This window comes from Solea solea, chromosome 2 (assembly GCF_958295425.1).
Source record: "Solea solea chromosome 2, fSolSol10.1, whole genome shotgun sequence".
Lineage (NCBI taxonomy): Eukaryota > Metazoa > Chordata > Actinopteri > Pleuronectiformes > Soleidae > Solea > Solea solea.
In genome coordinates, this window is record NC_081135.1 from 27,366,693 (window position 1) to 27,389,529 (window position 22,837).

Sequence of the window (22,837 nt, forward strand, 5' to 3'; positions counted from 1 at the left end):
GACCAGGTTATAGATATTAGATTTTGGAATATTCTGTCACACTAACACCAGCTTGTTTTGCTGCTGCAATATTTACGAGGTGGTTTTAGTATAGAATGTTTTTCTTCCCCATAATCTGCATGGGTTAACCAGGAAAAATTATTATCTAATTATCTAATTATCCAAATGAAAAGGCCATTTGATGCAAGTGGAGGGAGTGTGTCCCCTACAAAGACCAATGGGTGTTCAATATGTGGTGTAGAATTGCAAAAACAAAGCAATTAGTTGTTCTGTCAAAGCTCTTGCACTCACTGTGAATAAGAAGTAAAACTTTTCTTTTGTGTCGTGTGTGTCGTGTGTGTGTGTGTGTGTGTGTGTGTGTGTGTGTGTGTGTGTGTGTGTGTGTGTGTGTGTGTGTGTGTGTGTGTGTGTGTGTGTGTGTGTGTGTGTGTGTGTGTGTGTGTGTGTGTGTGTGTGTGTGTGTGTGTGTGTGTGTACTGCAGGTATAATGTGTGCCTTAAAAGGTCTTCTACTGGACCTCTCACAAGATGAGATTCAATGGGATGAGTCAGGGATGCACCTAATTGCTATTGATTGCAATGTGCTGCATAAAATTGCTTCCCTTTTCTTGTCCACGGTAGGAGGTGGGAGAAGGCAATTAGCAGGGTGGACGAGATAGAAGCCCGGACTGACTTGTAATGAAATAGAACGGTGAAATGAACCTGTGAGTAATGCCCTTGAACTCGCTGAGCATTACAGAAACCACATTAGCCACTGGTACTTTCTTATTTTCTCTTAGAGAACTGTGAGCCTGTGAAACATTCATTCAGAAATGTTGTTGCTGTGTCCCACCACCAGCTGTGAAGTTTGCTGTTTTGGCGTGGTTTTATAACAAGATATTTGCTCAGCTAGTATCAGCTTTAGTTTCAGCCTTTTCCGTAGTTTGTCAGTAAATGCTGGTCTTTCCACAGGAACAAATCAAACAGCTGTAGCTGCTGTTTTGGGGCGTTTGCATGTGAAGATTGAAAAGCATCGGAATAATCCAGGGTGAGTGAAAACAACAGAGCAAATAAGGAAACCCACACTCACTTTTGCTGAACCACACTTCTTTTTAGGTCTATTTAACAAAATAGTTTTTGTCTTGATGAATAATACACATTTCTTATATCATATATCTTTTTTTTTCTTTTTTTTTTACTTCACCTCAAATGTCAGAATACACATTATACGCTTGAAGATATTTACATATGAACAACATGTGGAGCACCAGGGGCTGCTTACCTTTCAAAATTTGGACCCTTTGTTTCCTCATACAATTTAGGGTAAACCAACGTGTATTCACATACAATCAGAGATGCTTTTGATTTTAAACACAAGTGTTCAAATTTGTTGAAGAAATGATACTGTAAGACAGTTGAGTGCCACATGAACTGACCCTTGGTGCCCCAAAGACGAATACAATTGATTGTATAATAACAGTGTTTCTCTTCCTATTCCAGATAGTATTCGGTGTTGTTCAGGCACACTTTATGTAACAGTTTTGTTGCTGAAAAAAAAAGCAAAGGAGAAAAAAAAACCCAACAACAATCATATTCATGTTTTCCAGCTACAGTAAGTCTGTGTCTCGTGGAAAGTGAATGGTTCATTTTTACAAAAATGCCCATGTACAAGCCTGCGTTTTGAACGATGAAAGGACAGGTGGAGTATTTTTTTTTTAATAGACATTCACAGACAAACAAAGACTCGACTCTCTTGGCAGAAAATGATTAAAAAAAAAGATGATGTATTGTTCATTTGTCCTTGAAACTGTGCAGCTTCACAGACTGGCAAGGAGAAATGTAACATCTCCTGGTTTGCCCAAGGAGTGGCTCGCTCTCTCTGAAAATGCGTGTACGTGCATGTGTGCCGCATAAACACCTCTTGTGAATTTAAAGTGCAACGTATTCTCTCAGGTGACACACATGGGCGTCTTCTGTATGTTAATCTACATCCCCACTGATCCTCTTCGGTTCACAATCACAGTAAATAGAAGTTATTTTCATTTCAGCTAAAGAATCAACCCTCTTTAGTGCAGAGCAGTGTTTGCACCAGTGTAGAGCTGCTGCATATCTGCATCTCATTTGCTGGAGTGAAGAAAAAAACGTTTTCTTTGACTGCCTCTAAGAATATGATTTGTTTTTCCTCTCACCTGCTTACCCCCCAACACACACACACACACACACACACACACACACACACACACACACACACACACACACACACACACGAGTTAGGGCCGGGTCATACTGTGTTCCACAGAGAGCCGCACATTTTCCCATGCGTGTGCATGTGGTTCCACGTCAGTCTAGTGTTCAAAGGCATGCGTTCTTGATCTTCCATTTTTAGTAGTGGCGAATTCTCACCAGGAGTTCGCCCTCTTTTGTGTGTCCTTGTATTCTCTCATACAACCTCAAGCAAGTTTCCACGGTCACCGTCTTCTTTGACCTAAAGAAGCGCGCCACCACCTGGACTGGAAAGTATCGTGCTACAGGGAGCATGTGCAGTTGCTGCGTACAGTCCACGGAGGCGTGCTCGCGTCTGTCCGCGTTGGGGCCGCGCTGACCATGTTGGAGATGGACAGATGACGAAATTTGTGTCACACAGACCCCCCCAGCAGATTTGCAGAAAGTATGACCCAGCCCTTAAGCTTACCAAATGCAGTGTAACAGAAAAGCCGTATGGGAGCAATTATGCAATATCTTCACTTTTAGCTGTGATTGAACTCTCCCTTATGCTCCTCCTTATTCACGCTGCTGGACGTCAACTGGAATGTCTGCGTGTTAAATAAAGACTAGGCGATGCGCAACAGTAAGCCAGTGCACAGAGGTATTCAAAGTAGCACTTAAAGCAGTCTGGGCTGTTCATGCAGCATGATGCCAAAGACCATGCTTTGTGAATTGTATCTGCAACAGTAGCAATAAGGCATTGATGATTGCAGAAATGCCTCCGAGCCCCGTTATCTCCCAGGCGCATTTCAGTGTCCCTTATGTTCACGCCCAGTAAATTAATTCCTATACGTTTTTATGGATACATGTACAGACTGAATAATTATTTGGCATTTAAAGTAATTATGATGAATGAAGCACCTTTACTAATCCTAAAATATCTGGAGCAGCGAGGCTGTGATTGATAAACCTTACATGTCAGTTTTGTTTTATGGGTCTGCAGACCTCAAGTCAGATAAATGAGGTCTGTCCTTTCACGCTGAGAGACACTAAATCACTGTAGCTTAATGATGACAATGACTCCAGCTTTACTGTTGCACCTAAGATTTGGCTCCACCCACATTCTTCCAACTCTGACTGCTCTATAACCCATGTACTGCAGTCTTGGACGATGCAGCAGAGATTCTTCCAAAAAAAAATTGTAGTTTTTAGTACCTTTTTAACATAATATAGCTCTTAAGTCATTTGTCTTACTCATATTTTCATTTCTGTCTCATTAGAGAGCTTGGAGCTGCTATTTATGCAGCCAATCCATCATTGCCCAGAAATAGGGTCTAAAAGGTTAACGGGAACGGATTTTCTGGAAATGGAATCAACTCTTGTGACGAATGGAATGAGCTTACTTGAATTCACCTTTGAATTAATGACTAGTATTTATCATCTCAAAAACAAAATGTTATTCCCCGCTTGTCTGCTCTTTCTTTTCAGGCTGGACCGATAGAGGGCCACCGTGGTCTGGGCGAAATATCCAAACAATTTATCAACTAAGCCTTGGCAATAGACACAACACTGCTGAATGGGCTGTTCGATGCCGTGTCATGAAGAGAAGGAACCGGAACTGACCGAGTAATCTATGGGATAATGGAACTGGTTTGTGAGTTAACAATCCTTATAGGTTTAAGTGCTTCACTGGGTGCAGATCAACATACCATGCCTACAGTCGATGAATGGGGTGCTTGTGTATGCTCACATGCACATTGTGCATGCGAATGCTACTTAGAAGCATTTAGACCTATGCACATTCCCTCCTTTTGTCTGCTGGTTCATGTTGAATGTACCCAGCATGCAGGCTGCGGCAGCGCCAAGCACCCAGCTGGATGATTTATCACAGAATACTCCTTGATGAAGGGAAATCAAAGCAGGCCGCTCTTGCTTGGCTAATTGCTTTGATAACACGTTCAAGCAGTTAGTTAGTGGGAATATTTTTTGCGAGATATGGACCTTCAAGAGAAAACAATAACAACAATTAATCTGGAAGGGGCTGCCAGAAGATGTTTAGAATTAGTGTTTCAGAATTTTACATTATGCTCCTTTAACGCTGCTTTGAGACATGCACGGAAGTCTGGACATGTTCCAGAAACTTCTGCCAGCTCCCTTATCAAATTTCCCAGACAATGTCCGAGTGAGCTCATGTGAGAACACGGCAGGAAAGGTTCCAGACAATTCACAATAAGTGAGTGGACGAGTTTTCCTGCCTACTGCAAACTCACGCCAGGGGCCACCCATCACCTGGATGTCCTGGGCTTTCTCCAGGTATATGTTGTGAGCACGTCAGAAAATGTCAAACCCCCGAAAAGTATTTACTGCTTTTCATACTTGCTGACTCTCCTGTCTCTTTTACTCTCCATTTAATTCTACAGTTTACCCCTGCCTCGACTGCCTCTGTGTAGAAACAGGACTCACAATTCGTGTATTGTGATTAATAAAAGCGCTGTCTTGGGTTTTTGTAAGGGGCTTATATAAAATTAAGAGGAACTCCATCTGTGTCTTGAAGTCGACTTCCTGCCATGGTGATGAAAAGTCATGAAGACAAACACTTATGTGTGATGTGCATTTTGTAAACACGCTCTTAAAAGTGAGAATGTGAACACGCCGTCGCTGTTGCACGGTGACGATCCTCGCGGGAGAGAAAAAATGTTAAGTGTGCTTACGGTTTGTTTTCCTGCTGTTGAAATTTTACAACACCTGCATGATGGCGACAGTCGGACAAGCAGATGACATACATACATACGTACATACAAACATAAATCAACATGAGCAATTAAACATTGCCACTGGTTAGGAAAGAGTTCTAGGAGCTTAGAAACATTTTGTGTGAGAGCAGCAAGTCAAGCGAGTATACTTCTGAAAATAGGTCAGGACGACTCAACGCGGAGGGTGGAAGTGGCCATGACACGAGTGCCTTTCTCCCGGTGGCGGAATTTGTAGGTTAAGCTTGTGAGTGCGTCTCCTCGATACTACGCTGTCTCAGGTTACTTAGGAATTGTGCTCCTGCCCTGTCAATCATACAAAATGGTGCAGTAGAAGGCAGGGCCTTGCCTGAGCTTTTCCACCATCCCCAGTGGAGTCTTTCTATGACAACGTTTGGCCGTTGAGGCACTCCCGCCGCAAGCACTGTGCCGGCTTCCACCAGTCTCCATTGTGGCAGCGACAGATGGTGCAGTCGTCCACCTTTACTTCAATTCCGGCTGGGATGATCGTGGTTCCAGCGAAGCAGTTTGGACCTGCCACATGGGAAGGGAGAGAAAGACAGGCAAGAAAAAAATGAGAATGACAAGAAATGGATGTGGCCCTCAAGAGAGCTTCTCTTTTCGGAGGGGTGGTGGAGTGATGCAGAGAGCTGCAGGGAGTTTGGGGAGACGAGCAGACGTACAGATCTTTTCACGGGCATGCACCGATGGGCTTGTTTTTGCAACACTAAAGCGCTTTTGTTAGTCTCCCCTCTCCCTCGACATGGAGCGCTTTGCATCCTAATGCACCACGAGCAGAGAAGCCTGCCAGGCACTGACTTGGCAGCAGAGAGAGGCAGGAGTACAGAGGAAGAGAAAGAGAGAGAAAGCTGCTTTGAAAGGCAGGCGGGAGGATGGTGTTAATCACTTCAGTCTGTATGAAAGGGCCACAGAACTCCTGAGCAATTTCTTACAGTTTCCTTCCACACATACACAGCACTCACTGCCAAAACAATGAAAAACATTCATTTTGACATGTGATTATCTTTAAAGATCCCTTTGCTGTCGATAAAAGGACTTTAGTTGTAAATGTGAAACACATCATAGCCATTTATGTATTTTATCTGCCCTTGGCAGACACATTAGCCTGAGTACATTTAAGGACCTGTACTCCAGAAAGACAAAAACTTGTGCACCTTTTCCTCCACCTCCTTAGCGAAAGAGGCGGGAGGTGCCAGGAATTCACCCCAGTTTTAATCATTTAAATGAAGCAATCAGCAGCTCAATTGGTGTGACGGTGACTTTGGATTGCTCTCAGTCCTCAGCTCTAAAATCCATGCCAGACTCAAGACTCCTCTACGAGTAGTCATAAAAAACTCGTATGTCTCATAACTCTTGAAGACACAGTAGCTTTCACGGCCAATATTCACAGACATCTTAGTGGCCCCGTGAATTTGATTTAGAAGGAGCTAACTCCATGCTAGCAACGTAAATGTGATTGAGTATGGTTAGCTGACCTGAAGAGCCCAGAACTTATTGGGGGCGTGGACCAGCTGCATGCAAATCAGCTCAACTCGTCCATTTAGACACAGTATGTGCCTTTTGACATGATACGGTTGCAAAGGCAATGGATTACATGGTGAAAAAGTTATTTGATGATGGCTAAATCACATTTATCTTCAGGTTTTGTTTCACTTTTGTGCCGTCCAGAGACATTTTGCCCTCCCATGTTTTTATGATAGTGTTGGGGCCAATCAATGCACTTGATTAAGTGTATATCTTAAGTGTATATCTTCATAGAAAGAGTTACACTACATGAACTCAAAGTATGAGATCATTTTCTTCTCCCTCTGTGCAGGTACGTGTCTACCTCACCTGAATCAGTCCTAAATCCATTCAGCTGAGCCTATAAAGGGTGGAGAAGAACTGTCTCACTCTCTCTGTTGCTGAGCAGACACTCAGCGAGTCGCTTGCGTTGTGTGTGTTTGTCCAGTGGTCCCCATCGCCCCACCAAATCTGGCCTCTTAATCTTTGGTAAGACACTTGCTTCATTCAGTAATGTTTTTGTTGTTAAACCTTTTAGTCATTTACTCCCTCCTCTTTTGACCAGGACAAATACAGGTGTTGCAACCCTAAATCGTTTCAATGGACGAGAGACCGGCAAACAGGGTTTGTAATAACTCTCAAGGTTGCTCGAGTGAAAATATGGTGTAGGAGGCATAATTTTCCCATGTAACTGCTATCTATTAAGTGGTTGGTTACCTAGTATCCCCATCCTAATCCTCAGCTCAGAAGAGTCCCGTTGTTTTTTCCTGACCTGATAAAAGCCCTTTGATCTGAGCTTAGAGGAGATATTGAGAGTGCCTGCCAAGTCCGATCACATTGATCTAACCCTGGACAGCTGGCACAGGTTACAGGACAAATCCAGAGGATGTTGATGAAGGTGGAGGGTGACTGATGCTGCTACCAATTGTGATTGTTTATAGCCGAGATAGATTCGGAGCTACAAAGACACACTCGAGAGGATATGCAGTGACCTGGCAGAGCCTGAGGTCATTAAATCAAAGCCGTGTCAACACGTCATACTCGGCCTATAGCTAGAAATGAACAGCAAATGCATGTTGGGAGCTTAAAGAGACACAATGTAGGGTTGAATTGCACCACCGTCAAAGCCTGAGCACGTCTGCACCACCTGTTCTTGCCCCATGTAACTTTTGGTTTCTACTTTACAGCATAACAAAAGAAAAAATTACATCTCGTAGAGTAGACTGAAAGGATGTTACAGGTCAATAAATAGTTAAATCCAACACTGTCCTTTTCCAAAACTACTTCTTATTTGCTTGTATCTCCCGATGCATTTACAACATACGGATAGAGCTGAATCAGTCGGACTGACTGAACATGAAGCTCGGAGAGATAAGTGCTCTCACTGGCTCTGGCTGACTATTCCATTGTGTTGCTTTTAGCTCTTTGTTGCTGTTTTTTGGGGAGAAACACAAAGAAGCAGACCACATGCTCAAGGTTTGGAAAAAAACGAAAAAAAGAAAACCATTTTGGTGATTTGCTGGATAAAATGCACAAACATTACAACCAGCCTACATTTACTTGAAATTTCTTTTTTTTTTTTTATGTTGAAATGATGATGAAAGACATATCTTAATTGCCTGACTTGTAGTTATTAATCCTCCCAAACACATTGTAAAGGTCCAGTGTTTAAGCGTGTGTGTGTGTGTAAAGTATAATCTCAGATAGTTGCTGGCAAATGAAAAACCCGAACCATTATGTCATGAATGAAATGACTGTACAAAGTGTATGGTTGAAAGCACGACATCGACAACACTAATCCGGTGTACTACTTACTGAATGAAAGACCAATAGCCAGTCTTTCATGTTATCTTTCCATGGCAGGAAACATTGTACAACCGTTTCCTATAGTTATTGATAAAATATCAGACACATGTCTGACCATCTCCCACAAACTGGTACATATGAGTAAATGTAAGAATATGAGAACTAAAGAGCATTCCTCTCAACATAGTCCTCAGCTGTCCACCCCCATAGAGACTTATCTGGCTGCCGGAGCCTGACCAGGCGCCCTTGGGGAGCCAAGAAATGGCAGGCCTACCATGAAATGCCAAGGGTGTCACTGTATCCTGTCATCCTGGATTAGCTCGCCCTTACCAGCGTATGCAGCAGGCCTTGTTAAGTGTGTGTGTGTGTGTGTGTGTGTGTGTATACGCCTTGACATAAAATAAAGAAAGGAGTAGGGATGAAAAAGAAATGAGGAAGAGTGAAAATGTGTGTAAGTTGTGTTGAAATGGCAATTAATTATTCACCTTAAATCCCTAATGACCATTGTTCACATTTATCAGTCAGCCGCAGCTGAATCAAATATGTATTTTACTACATTTATTTTGCCTTCTTTCCAGAGGGATACTTTTTTTTTTATGTGACTATTAACATAAGAAGAGACTGCATGTAAAATAGGGGTGGGAATCACAGGGTACCTCACGATACAATTCTGTGGTAATCAACATATTGCAAGATAATCATAAAGCGATACATCACGATATCTGTCTCACTGAAGAAAACAAAACGTCTGTGAAAAGGTAAAAGTGCAGGCTTTCTCTATTTATTTACAACATAGAGAACAAATTGATTAAAGTCTATGTATTGAATGTGGATGGAACATCTCTTTACGTAGCTTTCTCCGCCATTATCCTGCTGTAAACTCCCTCTTCTTCGACCACCCAAGTTTCCCTTATTTATTTGAGCAGCGCCACCGCAAGGAAACATGAGGTACAGTAGCGATGCCCGGCTTGTGAAACTGGCAGAGACTGTTGACTTTAGAGCGCCTTTTATTTGTTAACCAAAATATCTATAGTTGCCCCGGCTTATCCATTATCATATTGCACAAGGAAGGTCGGCGAGATATCACCAAATTGATATTTTGACCCACTCCTAATGCAAAAAGAGAATGAATCCCAATACAATATTTTAAAAACTTTAAAAAAAAGAAGCATTGTTTTTGGGCAGCCCGTGGCCAAGTGGAAAGGGAACTTGACTTGTAACTGGAAGGTTGGCGGTTCAAATCCCCACCCGGCCAAAAAGGGCTGGGGTACCCCTGAGCAAGGTACCCAACTCCCAATGCTCCCCGGGCGCTACTCAGTGTGGCAGTCCACTGCTCCTAATTCTAGGATGGGTCAAAAATGCAGAGGAATACTTTCCCTAAGGGGATTAATAAAAAAATTAAAACTTTAACTTTAAAACTTAACTTTGTATTGACCCCAGTCACATTCTACTGTCAATCATCCCCACCAGGCTCACACTACAAACAAATCTTGACTGTACCTTTGTGATAAAGTTCCACGTGTCCCTCAGGACTGCTGGAGAAGAGACATCTCCCACCTCGCCTCGTAAATAGCCAATGAACCACTAGAATCCCATAATTCTAATTTAGCGATTGGTTGTGTGTGACAAGGGCACCAGGGCACTGGGAGATAAAAGGCTCTCCCAGGACCCATTAGTCCCTCCTACCATGCCTCTATTCAATGGGCTAATGTTTGCTCTGCTTAGTGTGTCATTTATAATTAAAACTAGTACAGCTCATTAGTGTACAACAGGCCCAAGGAAATCATTTAAATTCATAAAACATCAATTACATCCTCATCCTCCAAAGGCGCGGCCATCAAATGGCGATAGCACAGATAAACTTGCCATCATTGGTTTAATGAAACTTTAATGACTTGTGAGGAATGTGAGTTGAATCCAAGAGCAGATGAGTGTTTACCGTTTTTACAGATAGGGCAGCATTGCTCTGGCTCGTACACGGGGTTGACGCACTCCGGGACGGCGCAGTCGGACACCACACAGTGCACCTCGTTATTTGGCTCGCAGCGGCACCATTCACAGGGTGATGGCTGTGGGCAGAGAGGGCAAGGAAAACAACAATTGTACATTAGATGATTCACCTTTTAGTGTCTGAGTGTGTGTGCGCCAGTGGTAGAAACGGCCGCTCCTATATCTATACCCTATATTTGTTATTTTCAAATGAAAAATACTTGTGTTTTATTCACCCCACACTGTTTACAAGCAAAAAAAAAACAGGTTAATAAACACAAACCGCCACTAGAACTAACTATTAGTCTGCAAAGTGGTGTTGAGGATATTTATTATTTTGTTCTGCCGCACCGTGCCTCAGGAAACAGTTGAGAGACTTATCTCACCAGCTCTGCAACATGTATATCAGTGCTGCAGCTCTCTTTGCTGCTGCTTAAGCTTGCCACTTCTGTGTCTCATGACCGTAAAATGAACTGTAACGCAATTACACGGAATGGAACAAACACAAACTGTTTCCAAATCTTGAAAGGTCACCTGCTCACAACCATAGATCTTCTCTCTACTCATCACAGTGAACAGTCTTTTGAGACTCCATCTGTTCTGGGTCTGTCCCTTTAGCTACATGGTTCTCGACTAACCTCAGAGGGTTGCAATGGTTGGGGTTGATAGGTCAGTGTATGTGAGGAACACCAACTGCAACCAACCTCAATGGCTCTGCTGTGTAACGGCAGTAGTTAATACTGTTTATGTTGATTTATTCAATCATTCGTTCATCTTCTACCAGTTGAGGGTCGCTGGTGCCAATCCCGGCTGACATGGGGCACAATAACATGACTATCAGTAAATGTACGTAATTCTTTATTACATATTGTGTCTATAAAAGCCTACATAGCTGTAGTTTTTCCTATGTGTTAAATGAGCAACATACTGTGCTCATTTGTAAAGCTGTTGGGCAGATTTTGTCCCTCGTGGACACAACTAAGAACGGTGTTTTCACTTGTCTCATCTTGTATCGATGCTAAGCTAAGCTAACATTTGCTAACTCCAGCGACAAATTGACTGTACAGATTTAAAATACAAACTAAAACCCATGTGTTAGTGGTTTTCTTTTCCTACATTTTCCCTCAACTATCCCATGTTTGTGCTACTTCCATCTACTAGCACCAAAAATAGTAATTTGCTGTTAATAACATGTCAGGCTTGTATTTTTATTAGAATTCTGGATACGAGCAACATTTAGACATAGAGATGGGTTAATGTGAGAAAGTGAAATCAGTATTAGCTACTGTATCAATCATACACTTATTCATTGGACACCTGTTCATTGGGATTAAAGATATAGAATTTTTGCAAAGGACAAGACAAAGTTGTCATTTATTTTGTTGTTTTGTGACGTGCAGAAACAGTAATTGCATTTAAATGTGGGAAATGTTTTTTTGCGCCATTACCAAACCCAATGGTGTGTGTCTCTGCTTTAAAATATTCCCACTCTGTGATGTTAATGAAGATAGATTTCTTCTGCTTATACACTGTCTTTCTTTAGTGAAACCTCTCTCGAGGATTTTTACCCACACCGGGGCTGTTCACATAAACAATCCACAGCAAAGTATCTCTCCGACTTCTGTCCCCTTTGTCTTCCCTATAAATCAAAGTCATAAGTTCACTCAATAAACTCAAGATTGTGTCACATTCATATGGAAATTGCATTTAATTTGGCAACCTGTAGGGGCAGTTCAGGTGGAATTCAGAGTCAGTGGTTATTTACATAACCCAAACACTTATTTGGGGTTTACTGCTTAATAGATTGCATGCAAAGACACTGAACCTCCATTTAAACACCACTTGACATCTTTACATTACAGTTCAGTAATTGATAAAGCGTAGTAACACATATTCATATTTGATCCATATTATGGTCCTTATTTGATTAGCTGCCAAAACGTCCCACAAGGAAATGAGTCTGAATCATCTAGAATGTGGACAATTAAACACTGATTCACTAAAAAGAGAGCAATTAGGTTCAGTGGAGCTACCTGTGGATCGTTAGCTGACCTCAGAGTGAGGCTGATAAGTCTGTGTGTGTGTGTCTTTGTAAGCGAGATTTACTACACACAGACATTCATATCATGTTTATTTTCCTAGTGTAATTTAATTTAATGTGCTTAAGTATATTTTTACATGATATAGTTTTGTTACAGGATTAAGGTTATTGGTGTGTTTTGTCTGTTGTAGTTTACCTACGTTTACCTCCACAATGGTCCAGTCCAATAAGGGTGGAGCTAGGAGGGGTATAAGAAGCCACATGGTCATTAGGTTGGGAGAAAGAGACTGTGGCAGCTTGTTTGGAGGCTGGGTTATTTTGAGTTTGTTTATGCTTTTGTTAAATTTTACCTGGGACCTTGGGTTTTTCTTCTGTTGCATTTTTGGTTAATAAAACCAGTTTTTTGGTATTCAAATAAGTGGTATCAAATACAATTTTAAATTAGATGCATCGTTTAAATAAGCTTGAATTGAATGAATGTTGTTCATTCAGTTTGAGGTGATGCAGTCAACACATGTATAAATATATTAAATAAAGCAAAAACTGATATTTAGCTCTTGTGATGTAGCATTTACTTGCTTCTTGATGGCTTGCAGTACTGAGAGTAAACCAGCTCCCAGGAACCACTTCATCCATGTGGTATCAGTCTTGGCCTCTAGCTTTGAAAGAGTGGTGTTTTTATCACATCACGTATTGGCCTTTCAAAATAAAAGCTGAGGCAATACAGTGTTTATTTGTTGTCAATCTGTTGCATAGGGCAGTGAATCAGGTAGAAGCCTTCCAATGCAGATATTTTAAATGTCATATGGAAAAGTATACAGCTCATGTATTCGTGGTTCTTTCAGTGCGTGCTTTTGTGTGAGGTCCACTGTGAAGAGGCTCAGTCATGCCTTAACTCTGACCTGTAAAAGAAAATGGAGCACTAGTGAATTCAGGCATGCAGCCACATGTTGTGCTGAAGAAAAGTCTCCTGTTGTGTCCACATCTTATTGGCTGGCTTTTAGAGTGACCTCATGCCTTTCATTCCCACGCCAAAACACAAGGGGATGAGGCAGGGAAGCAAAGAATTGTCAAATAACCTTCGACTGATGTTCATGTAAATTACTAGGAGGCTGGACAACAGGGTCACAGGAAACTCACCCATGCAGATAATAGGAATGAGGGGAAGAGATTGACAGTCAGACCGCATGCTGCTTTTCAAGAGTCAAGAAAATATTTTACTTGTGGACAGGGAATACAGAGAGAGAAGAGGTGGGACTGAGAGGAGCTGGATACGAGAACCACTGCTGATATTTGATTAGAGGGCACTTCAAATGCATGCTCGAAACAGAAAAAGAAAATGTGTTTGAAGATTCTCATTGTTTGCACTTCATTTCCTGCAATTGGGACTCCTGTTACTCCCGTTGCTCGTGGTGTATTGGAAAGTAAAATCGATTTGGGCAATCATGTCCTCACGCTGTACGCCGTTGAAAAGCAGAGGCATGAATTACTGCTATGTGGAATGTGTGGGTGTGGCTGTTGTTTAAGATCTATTGTTGTGATTGTCACTAAAACACCACCGCGATTTCTTTCATGTTTTCTACTCCAGGTGCAAAAAGGTAAAATGTTACTTTTCTCAAAAAATGAAATTGCCTTAACATTTAATCCCTCCTCCACAACTTTACGAGATAGATTCATGTCTGTCTGATAAGGATTTAAGAAGTAAGTGAAATAAAGTATTAATGCTGCATGTTTTAGCAGTTACATTACCTATAACATAGCTTTGTAGTTTGATGTTTGCAAACCGTCTACCTTTGTCCCCCTCTCTTTCTCAACTCTGCATCCCTTCCCGAGGCGAGATCGCAGGAAGCACGGACGGGATTGTTCACATTTGAGTTCACATCCCAGCCCTGGCCTGACGATCTGGGATCTGAACTCACCCTAAATCTCCTGGTTCTTGATTGCAGCTGCCCTGAGGCCAGAGGCACACTGGCAGCCTTGCCTGGTGGGTTGGTCCCTTCCTCATCTGACTGGGAGCCCTGTATGTGAAACACCTACTGTGGTTGAGTGGTATGACTCTCTTACAGGGCAACAAACAAAAATAATAGGGAAAAGAAATACTGGTCGTACAAAAATCTGCACCTAGAGAAATTACATCGGTATCAAACACTATGTTTAAGTGAACGAACTGGCCTCGGAAAATGAACTTGACTTATTTTTCTTGTTGCAGGTGTTCGTGTTAAAGCAGCATTAGATCTGACTGATCACAACCTGACACTGCACTGCAGTCCACTGCTTTGTGTTGAAGGAACGTCCGTCACTTGCATGACAATGACTGTGTGCTTAGATTTAGTGAGTGACACTTTCCCACGATGGGATTTTAAGCTAAATAAAAAAATCAGGTGTCAGCTGATGCCAAACTATGAATAGCTAAATATCACCTTCGTTATTGTTCCCGAGATGCCGTGCCTCTGCATGTCCTCTCTGTCGTCTTGCTCCTGCATATACATGCAAACGTCTGCACAATGCAGCGCGATTACAGCCAAGGAAATGTCAATGAAGCCCACACCAAAGGTTAACCTGTCGCCATCGTTAAACAGGGCTCTGAATCCCACATTCTGACAGCCTTTGATTTCCTTGAACACTGCAGGGATCCGAGGCTTTCACGAAGGAACTTCGCCGCCACACTGGAGGTCAACTGAGACATTAGAATTATTTGTGCTGTTTTAAGATGGGAAGGGTGATCATCCTGCAGACTTGCATGAAATATTCCCTTTTCCCTTATATCTGTCATGTTATTTTTTTTCCAAGATGAATGAGCAAATGAATCTCCCCCCCCCCCCTTTTTTTTCCCCTCTCTCTCAAGTACGAGGAAATGTCCTTCCTTCTTCTGTGCCTGTCGTCAAGGTGAACATGCGGGTGAGCTGCTCTATTGATACACTTGGTTAAACTACAATGTGTATGCTCACACACACACACACACACCAACCAACCCTTACAAAATCAGTGGCCTTGCATCCTAATGTCTAACATACAAATCAGTGCCGATCAGTACTGATGCTTTGCAGCGGTTATAAACACGCTCATCCTACACACTCTGTAACTTCATCTACATCACATTCAGGCTAATGTGCTGCAGCTAACAATTATTTTTTTATTATGTAACATTACTATGTGCATCACAAAAGTCAGGAAATGCCCGTTACATGTTTTAAAAACCGTGTTTGTCAAATGAGCAGTTCAAAGAAATCCAATTACAACAATACAAAATAAAAATAAAAAATCACTAATCGCACTGTAATAAGCACAGTTCAAATTGTTGATTCACTTTAATGTTAATTGACTAGTGAGTTAATCAAGTGATTGCCTCGGCTCCATTATAATTGCCTCTGGAGGCGAAATCCTTGTTAACAGTGAAAAAGCAGCATGCCCTGAGAGCAACTACGAGTGTTTTACAACAACAATCCCTCCGTCCGTGTTTCTGTCTTCATGTTGCGGGTTCTTTCGGGTTTATCGGATTTTTAAAAAAATTGCATTTCCACAGATAAACTGTAGCAGGAACGTTAATTGGCTGGCTGCATCTTATTTGGCTGAACTCGCTGTGCGGCCCCCCTTGTCTGCTTCAATTTGCCTCGTGACATGACATGCTAATATTCACAGGTGTGACATTTACAGCCTCTCCCAGCAGATGCCCTTGCCTTGAAGTCATCGCCCACACTGAAACAAACGCAATACAGTGTTTCCTCGTACCGTTTACTTCGTCATACTGATTACTTTATCAGGTTGTGACATTTATGGAAAGCAAAATATACTTACATTTGTGGGAATCGTTGCCAAAATGTTTATATTTATATGCAATTAGTTTCATGAAAATATGTAAACAGTTTCCAGTCAGGGGTTCCTCTTTCACTGTCAGGAGACATGTTTTATATTATTATTTTTAAAACCGTAATTATATCTTGCGTTAACCTTGGAGCAGCACTGTTTAATCATTTTACATAAATAATGAATCGATGAGTAATTATAATCTTGTAGATGTCTTACCGCAGCTGCCCTCAGCTTTAACGAACACGTTATCATCTTTCACTTGAATGTTTCCGATTTTCTTGTAACTTGTGACTCACTGTCTGAACCTCACCTCAACCTGCAGCTGACTGCAGTGTATTAAAAAATCATTTTCTAAACCAACTGTACACTGGCAGTGAAACAGCGGAACACGTTAGTGAGCAGCTGGTGAATGAAGCAGAGGTTTTAGCTGATTAAGAGCAAGATGCTTTTGATCCAAGGGGTGGTGGAGACCAAAACGGGGAGTAAATATTGGATTTAACCCTCATAGCACCTAAAAACACAGCTTTAAATTAGCAGTTATGTAGCTTTGTGACTGCTAGATGTGTGTGTTTTTGCTACACTTGCCCTTAATGTCTTTTTACAGTAAAGTCTGCCCCACACTAGAGGATTTTCAAATGGTGGGAGAGCACAGACACAACAAACTTTCTAACTGATTTTCAGTGTTTTAATCCTCAGAAAGCACAGACCAGACGATCCAGTTAAGATGCAGGACCACACACTTGCCCTTTAAGCAAACGATTTCGGGGAGGAGATTCGAGGGATTTTGCATCTTACAGAATCTCACATGACTTGAGAATGTAAAGACATGAAGGTGGACTGTCGGTGTCATCAGTTAATAGCTGTTGTGTGTGCATGTGTGTGATGTTTTGTCCTGAGAAACGCAAAAAAAAAAAAAAATGGATGAAGTCATAGCCGAGAAGATGGAATCAACTTGGCTTGTACAAGTTATGGTTCTTAACAGAAGTACGCAACATCCGTTTCTGGTCAACTCCCTCATTGGTTATTGTGGGGTTCTGCTCACGCCCCAACACTTACGATTTCAAATTGGGAAGACTGATGCGTCCAATGACGTTAAAATCGCAGGATAGTTTTAAATCAGCCTAAGATGTATTTATTGGTCGTGTATGTATGACTGCACCTCTGTAGGTGGCGTGCTATCTCTGTATAAGCTTGTGCGTATTGAATCAGTTTCCTCTTGACCTTTGCGTCACAGAAAAACAAACAGTGAGCGGCGAGATGGACGGTGAGATTGATCGTGCTGTGGTTCTGTGTGTTTCGTAACCTGCTGTACATGTTAATCGTGATACAAATTAGCTGGAGCATGGCTCTTGTGGTTGCTGCGTTGTCCTAAGAAAGACGGCGCCGCAGTTTGGTTTCTAGTCGCAGTCTATACGTTGTCTCCTTCTACTAGTCAAATACCAGGGAGGAAATGCCAAGTCCGACTCGAGCGTATACATGCAGGAGTAATCACATTATGAATCGAGGTATGTTAGTCAGACTTGACTTTAGTTGGACTAACATGTTTACATTACATTAAGAAAACCCTGGTTCATAATCTTAGTCCGGATAATATAAGACTTTTACCATGCATGTAAAGTGTTGTTTATAGCTTGTTAAAAAGCCTGACACTGCTTACTTGCATTTTAGAACTCTGTTTTTCAATACACCATCTTTTGAAGTCTGGTAGATTATTAAATACATGTGTCTTATTGGCTCTATTCCTGTTTACTGCGTATGTAGTATGTGACACAACGATAAAGGATACTGTTCCTACGTGTATCATGGGCAGCGTAAACAGCTAAAACACAGCCCCTGTAACTGTCATGCTTGTAGTGTAATTTCTAATCAGGCAGTAATGTCATGCCCCATAACAGCTGCAGAGACTCTGGAGGGTAGGAAGTGCTCTCCAGATCTGCCAGCAATGACTCGGTGTCCACACATTAAAGCAATACAATATAAATTATAAATATGCTACAGGAGTCTCCAGCTTAGTTCTGCTGGTTGAATGTTCAGTTGATGGTGCAAGGAGCAGAGGGGGGCTCTTCCTTCAGCCATCTTTATGCTCTTGCACTGCAGTATGCCAAGAATATAAAGTCACACTAAGTGACCCAAACACTAACAATACTCCCACCACTGGCCAAAGAACTACAGAACTGCATTCAGCCATTTTTAAATACTAAATATCCCAAAGATGCTGTGAATGTCATGGGTACTGAAACAGAACTTTAATCTATAACAGCTATATTCAGTTCAGTCTAATTAATTCGTTTACTTCTAATACGTAACCATTCTGTTACCATCCTGTCTTGGTGTGCGTACTTCTCATTACGTAAAATTCACAACCCTCGTGTGACGACAGATGGATGGATACCGGAAAGCAGAGAAATAGAGCTTTGCTCCCATATACTCATTTCGGTAGCCCACAGGACTTCCGCGTAAACAACCGTCCAAAAGATTCACCAGCGCGTCACACGTTTGTGACGTCAGCTTCTCAGTACAGGAATTCCTAAATGGTTGAATAACTGCCAGATATTGAAAGTGACAGTTATCTTGGAATAAGGGGCAGAAACACTCACTCATTGGACACTTTTGGACATTTCTACAGCCATAAAATCAAAATAAATCCAGCGGCCTGAATATCATGATGGTCACAAGAGGGTTAAGTACATTTTATATCAGAAAATTACTTCTGATACTTAAGTACAGTAAGACTTGTACTTAAGAAACATTATAAAAAAAGTGACTTCAACTTCTACCAAAGTCATTTGATACTTACTTTACTTTACCCCCCTTTAGCTACTTTATACAAGGCTGCCCATCCATCACAGAGCCACTAGAGACAAACAACCAAACACCCTCACACTTTGAGTGTCAAATATGCCTAATACCCAAAATCTGCATGTTTTTGGACTGCAGAACCCGGGTCTTCTTGCTGCAAAGGCAAGAGTGCTAACTGACAAATTACTTCGATTAATTATATTATACTCAAAGTAAGAAGACCAGAGGGAAGGGAAGACAGGGAAGAGGCCCACTGGCCACTCCATGCCGTATTGTTTTGATTGAGAGACCCCCTAATGGCAAATATTACATACTGTGCCTTAAATTCAAACTAATTAACAGGTTTTATAAAATTGTGTTCATATAACATTATGATTAGTCTCTGTGTATTACTAGCGGAAGGTTTGTCTTAGGTCTCTTATTTACAGTTTATTCAAACAGCCAGTCTGGTCTTACCTTGAATTCTTCCAGGATTTTATACGTTTTCCCCCGGTACTCGCAAAAGTTTTTCACCTCCTTGCACTCGGGGCAGCATCCATTGTGTTCCACTTTGGTGCACTTCGGATGCAGTTTGGGGCACTCGGGCTGGTCGCACACGGGCCCGTCCTCCGTGCACACGCACGGACAGTTCGAGTGTCCCGGGAAGAAGCGCTCCCCGAGTTTGTAGACGAAGCCACTGTCGTCCACGCATCCTTTCCCGCGGTAATCGTCGAAGACGATGTTTTCACCGGCGGTCCGCTCCGCCTCGTCCGCGGTGTAATCCTCGGGGTTACCCACGGAGGCCGGGGACGCGGCGCTCTGCAGAGCCAGCAGGAGGACGAAGACGGGGCCCATCCTTCGCCGCAGCATCAACATCCACATTCAGCAAGATAGTGTGGATGTCATCCCTAAGCTCCCGGTGTCCTCTCCGTGTCCATCCTGCGACTCATTATCGTCATCTTTGTCTCTTGTGGAGAAGGGCTGTAGTTGGAAATAATTAGAGATCATGTGATGGATGGATATGGTTCTGCTGATGTTTGCACCACGTCCTAACACGATTAAACCTCACCTTGCTTGTTCATTAGGTCAGTGCGGCCAATATATACATCTCCAAACAACTGTGTTGCATAGGAACCATGGTTTAAAAACAGTTTTACCTCCAGAGGCTTACTCAACAGGCTCATGACGTGATGTTGACATAAGAAGACAAATGAAGCATGCTTGTGTGTGTCTGTGTCTGTTTTTACTAGGCTCTGAGGACACATTTCTGCTCAAACCCATTGTTGTGAGGACAATTTAGTAGGTCCTCACAACTTCAAAGGCGTTTTTTTGTAGGCTACAACCTGGGGTTTATGGTTAGAATTACGTTTATGATGCATGAAGTCGCGATAATTAAAGTTAAGGTATAACAGGGTTTGGGAATGCATTATGTCCACGAATGTCATCACTACAGCATCTGTGTGTGTGTGTTCTTGTATGGGTATCTTTGTGAGGACCAAATAACCACAGTTTTGGGGAAATGAGGACATCATGGCTGGTCCTCACGTTATGTCACCCCTTTAAAAAGGGCTTTTTGAGGGTTAAGATTTGGTTTTAGGTCCAGGTTTAGAATTAGGTAAATTAGGTAAGGTTAGGCATTTCGTTGTGATGGTTAAGGTTGAGGGAAGGGGTTAGGGAATGCATTATGTTTATGATTGTCCTCACTAGGGATGCTGCGCAAACATGGGTGTGTGTGTGTGTGTGTGTGTGCTCGAATTATCATTCAGCAACAGAGACAGAGGACAATGTTTAAGCAATATCTTAAGTAGGTGGAGTGTGGGCTATTTTCCCTCAGTATTCTTCTCCACAGTCATTAAAATCCCAATTTTCCCCCTCGTATGATTTCAAACTCTATGCAGGAGCGACAACAGGTAGCTATTATTTATTCTGCATCTGTGTCTCTTGAAGACAGTTGTTACACAAATCACTGCTTTAACACAGGGTTTACAGTGACCTCTTCATGCAAATGTCCCCAATCGTTGTTTAATGCGCAACAAATGAACCCCAAAATGCAAAAAAAACAAAAACATTTTGACAGAAAGACACGGAGCAAAAAAAAAATCCAGACAGTTAAGTCACACACAGGCCGAGCTGAGGATAATTATGACCAAATATGAAGCGTTTGGTTTCTAAGTGCTGCGTGTCTTGACAGATCAATTAACATACCGAGGTGAAAACGAGGATGTAAAATGAAGCGATAGAGCAAACTCACCGCGTTGTAATTGCTTGATATTCACTGAGTACGAAGCCAGAGAGCCCACAGCTCAAAGAAAGCTGGAGCAGATTAGAGATAGATTTATTTAGAACTTCACTTTATCCACAGGGTAAAAAAAAAAAAAAAGAGAAAGAAATCACCACAAAATCAGCCACGATAATCCTCCCCCTTGATCGTGATGACGGGGTTTGAAAGCAATTAAACACCAGCCTTTTGGTGACGTGGTCCCCCACTCTCCAGTGCAAAAAACCAGGTATCCGTGTGAAAGTAGGTCTGCTTCATGATTATCCTCATCAGACTCACCTTTCAGAGAAAATATCACAGTTCACGTCCGAAGGCATGCAGTGCAGAGAGGAAGAGAGAGAAACTGAGACCGATGAGGGGGGGACAAATCCTCTACAGCGTTCCCCGAGAATCCGGAGTCAATTCAGTATTTCCCAACGATGCAGATGAATATCAGAAAGCGACAGTCAGTCCTGGTGCACGTACTGTGTGTGTGTGTGTGTGTGTGTGTGTAGCCAATACATCCAGCGGCTGCATGAAAAACAAGAAATCCTGCGATGCCTCTAAGTTGCGCAGTATAAATAACACGAAACCGTCAGACACTGAAGTCGGTCATTGCGTGGTTTTCGGTCGCATTCGTTATCAGTAGGCGAGGCTGAGGAGGGAGCGCTCCGACTTTCAGCACCTTGGAGAGCGACTGTCTCCTGCGTCCTGCACTGAGCACAGCAGTGCGCCCCTCCTCCTCCTCCTCCTCCTCAGTAGTCACTCACAGACCAAACAATGCTCACATCCCAACTCCGGCTGCATTTCCACAACTGGCGCCGCAAGAGTTAAAGAGCAGAAACAAGGTGTCGCCATAATTCCGGCAGGTTCTCGGAGGAGCAGCTGGTAAAATGTTGGAGGTAGGTCACATATGTCACACCATTATGTGCGAATTGCCCCCTTTAATTTTGGCGTCTGCGTGTCATCATCTCCCCCGTGCACGTGTTTCTTGCGTATACGTCTGGTGTCTTCACACACGACCCCGCAGGCAGCCTGATTCCCTGAGTCACTTATTAACCGCAGCACATTTTAAATTTTTTTTTTTTTTTTTTACTGCAAATCATTTGTATTCTGCGGTGAAACGCAAACGGAGAGTCTGACTCCCCCAACAACAGCAGCATTACACTGTGCATGGCTTTGCAGAGCAGCATCCTCTTTGTCTTACAGATGGTGGCCCGTAGGGGCCACTGCCTGACTACGTTCAGTCTGAGCACAGATGACTGAAGGGGACCCCAAAGACCATCACTTAATTAGTTATCCCCATGAGAGATCATACTCATCTCATCATCTACAACAACGTGGCCCGTCTCATTCAGGTGCCAGTGATCTTGAATCTGAGTAATGATTAAACTCTGCTATTGTGAAACACCTGTTAGCCCCCAGGATGACTCACATCCATAACAGCCATTAGTCTTCTGCACATGTGCTCCACGTTTGACCCATCATTAAATGTCAAATCCAACCAAAAAGCACCACTTCAGACCAGACTAAAGACTGTCTTCAAGACAAAGTGAGGTGAGAAGTTGATTACAGTGTGTGTTTTAACTCTGTGAAGCCACACAGCCATGGAGGTTAGGTTAAGATTAGATTCAGGATATCTTAAGAATCAACTCCTTTTAAAACGGGCTTAATATGCTACTTCAAACTGGTTACCTTCTTA

At 42.4% G+C, this 22,837-nt stretch overlaps 1 protein-coding gene across 2 annotated transcripts; it reads right to left on the reverse strand.

The window, feature by feature from the left end:
* Nucleotides 1-4,367: 4,367 nt before the first annotated feature.
* On the reverse strand, nucleotides 4,368-22,002 carry vwc2l (von Willebrand factor C domain containing 2 like). Of its 2 annotated transcripts, none has more exons than XM_058623311.1 (4): nucleotides 21,436-22,002; nucleotides 19,356-19,859; nucleotides 10,203-10,332; nucleotides 4,368-5,467 (listed from the first exon to the last, which is right to left on the reverse strand). In XM_058623311.1, exons 2-4 carry the CDS (start codon nucleotides 19,758-19,760, stop codon nucleotides 5,316-5,318), a joined length of 687 nt encoding a protein of 228 aa, XP_058479294.1. In that variant the 5' UTR covers nucleotides 19,761-19,859; nucleotides 21,436-22,002; the 3' UTR covers nucleotides 4,368-5,315. The 2 variants fall into 2 exon arrangements, with proteins under 2 accessions (XP_058479294.1, XP_058479293.1); XM_058623310.1 differs by having other exon boundaries at nucleotides 21,130-22,002.
* Between the last annotated feature and the right edge of the window lie 835 nt (nucleotides 22,003-22,837).